The 6,000-nt window shown below is 42.7% G+C and overlaps 1 protein-coding gene across 6 annotated transcripts in view; it reads right to left on the reverse strand.

Moving 5' to 3' along the window:
* Pogz (pogo transposable element derived with ZNF domain) overlaps positions 1 to 6,000 on the reverse strand; it is a 41,092-nt gene that overhangs the window by 19,714 nt on the left and 15,378 nt on the right. For 5 of the 6 annotated variants that reach the window (XM_026783957.1, XM_026783953.1, XM_005357009.2 and 2 more), the window contains exons 3-4: positions 4,314 to 4,472; positions 736 to 911 (exon numbers count right to left, since the gene is read on the reverse strand). In XM_026783957.1, the coding sequence (XP_026639758.1) occupies positions 736 to 911; positions 4,314 to 4,472 (335 nt within the window). Of the gene's footprint in view, positions 1 to 735; positions 912 to 2,928; positions 2,946 to 4,313; positions 4,473 to 6,000 lie in introns of those variants that run through there. The other variant, XM_026783956.1, reaches the window with a different exon arrangement.

Here is a 6,000-nt window from a genome sequence, read left to right on the forward strand (position 1 = left end):
AGTCAATAAACTTACCCTAGGAGATAAGTAGCCCAAGCAAAAAGGAACGCTTACAAGGCAAATGTTGAGGATTGCAAGGCAAATGTGAGGACTTAAAAAAAATTAATATTTATTTTACATGTATGATTGTTTTATTTTGCCTGCATGTACGTATGTGCACCACAGGAGTGCCTGGTGTCTACAGAGGTCAGAAGAAGGTATCAGGAAAATTCTGTAACAGTTATGAGTTGACATGTGGGTGTTTGGAATTAAACCTGGGTCCTCTGCAAGAGCAACAAACGCTCTTGACCAGCAAGCCATCTCTCCAGTCCTGTGTGAAGGCCTTCTTTTGCCTTTTTTTTTTTTTTTTTTTTTGGTGATAGGGTTTCTCTGTGTAACAGCTCTGGCTGTCCTAGAACTCACTTTTGTAGACCAGGCTGGCCTTGAGCTCACAATCTGCCTACCTCTACCTCCAGGGTGATGGGATTAAAAGTATGCCACCACTGCCCAGAGATGTCAAGGCTTTCTAATTCTAACTTTCCCCATGATTTCTGCCCAGATTTTAGTCAACTCAACAGACCTCTAAGGTGTATGGCAGAAAATATGCAGGCATGATGCTATACTGGGCATTTCACAAGGAAGAGAAGTAAAGAGAACCTCAATTCAGCAGGCAAGACTCAGAAGCCTAAGGTAGAGCTTTGGGAGGCCCACAGTCCTAGTTCCTCTACAAGTCCCAGAATTCAAAGTCCTACTCACCTGGGTAGTGATGAATATAGGCTGTGAGGCCACAGAGGAGTTAGTCACATGATTGGCATTCTGCATGACCTGGACAGGTCTCAATACTGGTTGAGTAACCATTGTTCCCAGTCCTGGTGCTGGATTCTGGGTCAGAATGAGTGGCTGACCACCTTGTTGAACCAAAGTATTACCAGCTAAAGGGTAACAGACAGGCAAAACAAGGGAAAACAACAAGAAAGGGATTTTAGAGCATTGCTAAATGTGTATTCTGTAAGAAACACTATAGGTTAAGAAACGGTGTCTCAGATGCCAAAATTATTTAGCTCCCACTACTCACCTCAGGCTTAATGTCACCAAACTCACTAAAACTTAAGCTTCCACTCAGGAGGCAGAGGCAGGCAGATCTCTGTGAGTTCAAGGCCAACCTGATCTAAAAAGTGAGCTCCAGTAGAGGCTCCAAAAGCTAAACAGAGAAACCCTGTCTCAAAAACAACAACAACAACAAAAACAAAAGCAAAACAAGTAAACCCTAGCCCTAAGCTCCATGTAGCACCATTGCTTACAGAAAACAAAGGGTCAGGGCAGTGCAGCCTGATGAAGACACTAGCTCCTCTCTCCACACTAACGGTTTCTCCCCAGTCAGCACAGCAAAGACAAGAATTTCTTTTTTTTTTTTTGGTTTTTCGAGACAGGGTTTCTCTGTGGCTTTGGAGCCTGTCCTGGAACTAGCTCTGTAGACCAGGCTGGTCTCGAACTCACAGAGATCCGCCTGTCTCTGCCTCCCGAGTGCTGGGATTAAAGGCGTGCGCCACCATCGCCCGGCTAAGAATTTCTTATTTTAGAAAAAAAAAAAAACTCTATTTGTAAGAAGGTAATTTGTTATTAACTAATCCCCTTACATTTTTCACAATTATTTATTGTAAATGTGTGCTTGAGTTCCGTGTTCCATGTCCCATGTGGGAGGTCAGAGACAATGTGTGTGAGGTAGTTCTCAGGTCCTCAGGCTGAGTGGCAAGTGCCCTTTATTCATCAAGCTATCTTGCTGGCCCTAAATTTATTTTTGTTTGAGAAAGGTTTCAGGTAGTATGAATCAAATAACATCCGACATTCTTCCATAGGAAATACCCTGTGGCGGTCTGGGTAAAAATAAGCTCACATATTGAATGCTTGGGTCATAGTTATGAAACAGTTGGAGAAGGATTGGGAGGTGTGGCCTTGTCGAAGGAAGTGTTTTCTGAGGTAGCCTTGTTATAGCCCAGACTGGCCTCAAACCAGCCAATATTCCTGACTCAGCCTCCTAAATGCTGGGATTACAGGTAATAAATGCATAAATCTTAACCAGCACTCACTGTAGCTCTCTGTAAGTGAAATATCAATGTACCTTTTATAATCTACTGTTAACACATTAATCAAACAATGGGAAGTATAATAACCAAAACTGTTAGGAGCTGGGTAAGAAGGGAGGTGGTGGCACATGCCTTTAGTCCCAGTACTTGGGAAGCAGAGGGAGACAGATCTCTGAGTTCAAGACCAGCCTGGTTTACATAGTGAGTTCCAGGACATCCAGGGCTACACAGAGAAACCCTATCTCAAAATAATAAAACAAAAAACCAAACCAAAACAGAATGTTAGAAAGGGCTGGAGATGTAGCTCAGTTGGCAGAGTGCCTTCAGCATAGATGAGGTCTTTGGTTCAAACGCCAGCACTACACAAGCTGGCCTCCCTGACAATCACTTATTTTTATTTTGTGTGTGCATGTGGAGGACAGTGACTAGTCTCAGTTTTGTTTTGGTTTTGGCTTTGAGACAAGTCTTTCACTGGCCTGGAACTGGATGAGAAGGCTAGGCTAGACAGTGAGCCCCAAGGATCCACCAAAACTTTGCATGGGTCATGGGACTCTAACTCAGGTCCTTGTGCTTGTGTGGCAAGACTTTAATGAATGAGCCATTTCCCAAGCCCCTGCTCTTCTTTATCTGTTAGAGGGTCCTGACTCAGGGCTTTGTCATACTATGCATGTATTCTAACTGAGCTTCATCTCCAGACCCAAAGATTATTCTTACAGCAATAAAATGGATCTCTAAAGGAAATAAAATGCCTACTTAGGGGGACAAAGCAGAAGAAACCAAGTTTAGGGCTAGCCTGGGTAGTTTAGGTAAACTCTACTCCAAAACAAATACTTAAAAGGGGACTGGCTGGAAAATAAGAATATACCTTAGTATGAGTGAGGTCTTATATTCAATTCCCAGTGTGGTGGGGGAACATGTTCAGTTCCTAATAACACACACACAGGAAAGAAAAAAAAAAATCAAAGAACATATGTAGCACATGTCTTTATTCCCAGCACTCAGGAGGCAAAAGCAAGTGGATCTCTATAGCTTCGAGACCAATCTGGTCTACATACCGAGTTCTAGGCCACCCAGAGCTACATGGACCCTGCCTTTAGAAATAAACAAGTACAGTTCTTTTAGCAGTACAATGAGCCCATGAAAGCATATACTGCCATGAATCCTATATAGAGAGACTCTGCCAAAAAAAACAAAAACAAAACAAAACAAACAACAAAAACAAAAAACCACACACATACACAGAGAGAGACAGACAGACGGACAGACAGACAAATGGACAGACAGGCAAGTTTTTAGCAGTACAACGAGCTCAGGAAAGCACACACCACTACGAATCCTCAAACGGAAACTGTCAGGAATCATCTCTGGTGTGTAAAAAGTTACCAATAATGAAATACAGCTTGGGTATTGGTGGTACAGGTAGAGGCAGGAGAATCAGGAGTTCAAAGGTTAGGGCTGGAGAGATGGCTCAGGAGTTAAGAGCAAGCTTTGTTCTTATAGAGAGCCCAGGTTCAACTCCTAGAACCCACATGGCAGCTGACCACCATCTATAATTCTATCTCCAAGGGTCCAACACACTAAGAAGGCATCAGACATGCAAGTGACACACAGACATACATGCAAGCAAAACACCCATACACATTATATAGAGAGAGTTACTGGCTAGCCTGGGCTAAATGAGACCCTGTTTCAAAAGAACCAAACCAAACTAACTAAACTTAGTTTCCCTAATCAATAAAAGACCCTGAAAATGGTGTTCCTTCACCATTTCATCCTAGCAGAAATAACCTCTTCTCTTTAATACCAAGGTGCCAAGAATCACAGAAACCTCTCAGAGAAGACAGAATATGAAGCTGCCCTGGGAATACTCTTAACCAAATGAACAGGATTCTTCTGATTTAAAGTGTGTGTGTGTGTGTGTGTGTGTGTGTGTGTGTGTGTGTGTGTGTATAAACAAAACCAACCAACAGTCCCAGATCTCTAGAATAGTCAGCCAGCAATGCTCAATTCATCTTTTCTATTACAGAATTACCAAGCAAGAATCTGCTGACCTGACTCAAGATACAGCATCAAGCCAGCACTGATGGAAGGAATACAGCAGCCAGTGTTCCTTCCATACCAAAGAACAGTTCCTAAAGACATCTCCAGCTAAAACAGCCACCACAGGACTACCAGGACAGGCAGCTGCGAGGCCATTTTTATTCTTTCAGGCCTCTATCCCCAGAAGACTTCCCCAATAATCCCACTTACCATTGTTGTTGGCAATTAGTGTGACAAGAGTCTTCTTTGCACTGTCGCTGTTCTGCACCCCACTGCTACTAACAGTAGTGGATGTAGAGAGGTGCCCAGCAATAGAAGCATGGGCAGCAATGGGCACTGGAGCTGAGATTGGCTGCTGGCTCACAGAAACTGTGGGGAAGGGAAGGCATAGTCACTTGGAGACAGGGACAGGTGACACTAAAGGATTCCGCTTCTATTTTTCCCTCTTTACCTTGTTTCACTAGTCAAAAAGTTTCCAACTGCACTCAAAATTCCAACTACTGATGTGATTTTTCCTGTCTCTCAGTCTATCATTTATACACAATCTCTTTGGTCTTCTAATAGTCTAGGACTACTGCTACCATAAAATACCCTGACAAAAGCAATGTAAGGGAGAATGGGCTTTTGTGGCTCACAATTTCAGATTACAGTTCATCACTGTAGGGAACTTAAAGTGGCAAGAGCTGGAAGCTGCTCATCACGTCACACTGAGTCTAGAGCAGACTAGAGAGTCTAGAAAGTGCGTGTGTGCTAGTGCTCAGCCCGCTCACTCCACTCAACAATTCAGAGTCCTCTTCCTAGGGAATGATGCCACCTCAATTAATGTAACAAAGATAATCATCAACAGATAGTCCACAGACCAACCTAGTCTAGTCTGTCGATTCCAGATTGTGTCAATTTGACAAGTAAAACTTAATAATACAAGTAACCATAATACGTTCTTTGTCTTACATTTCCTGGCTAATTAAGTTAGAACACTGTAGGGCTGAAGAGATGGCTCAGAAATTAAGAGCACTCACTGCTCTCCCAGAGGACCCAAGTTCAATTCCCAGCATCCACATAGCAGCTACAACTGTCTGTTAACTTCATTCTAGGAGATTCAACACCATGGGATTCTTCTGGCCTTTGTGTATACCACACATACACATGGTACAGAAATACATGCAGGCAAAACACTCATACATATTAAAAAAAATCTCAGCATAAGTTAGGTCACTGACCTGTGAAGCAGGACCTTCTATTAGCACTACTGTATCTTTAGGTCTCCTAGATGCACCATCACCGCTACTAGAATTTATAATCCTTCATGACAAGCCACCTGTAAAACCTGTACTGTGTTCTTTTTTAGCCTAAATCAATGCTACCTTCAAGTCTCAAGGAAAGGAAAGACAAAAAAACAAAACAGAACTCCAAACTGGTATAATTTAGGAGAAAATGCCTACTTAGTGAATATAGCGTAATCTAGAATTTTATCCGTATATCAATGGTAAAATACAGACACAAAGGATCTTTTCTCGACTCACAAAGGAAACCAAATTCAAGCAAACAACAAGTGCACCGTGACTGGGGACACATCAGCTCTGATGTACACCACTTTACATCCCTGTTCATGGACGCTTGGAAAGAGGACATTGGATAAATATTAGTTAATCCATTCTCTCACTATTTGGAGTGAATTCAATAGATTTTCACAAATTTTATGAAGAAGCAGGCACTCATATGCTACAGCATGGAAAAGAAGGTAAAACCAATGCCATAAAAAAGCGGGCCTTAGATATCCATATTCGTGCTTGCGCTCTCTCTCACTCACGCTTGCGTGTGTGTGTGTGTGTGTGTGTGTGTGTGTGCGCGCGCGCGCGCGTGTGTGTGTGTGTGTGTGTGTGTGTGTGTGTGTGTG

The sequence above is a fragment of the Microtus ochrogaster genome, chromosome 21, assembly GCF_000317375.1.
Source record: "Microtus ochrogaster isolate Prairie Vole_2 chromosome 21, MicOch1.0, whole genome shotgun sequence".
Lineage (NCBI taxonomy): Eukaryota > Metazoa > Chordata > Mammalia > Rodentia > Cricetidae > Microtus > Microtus ochrogaster.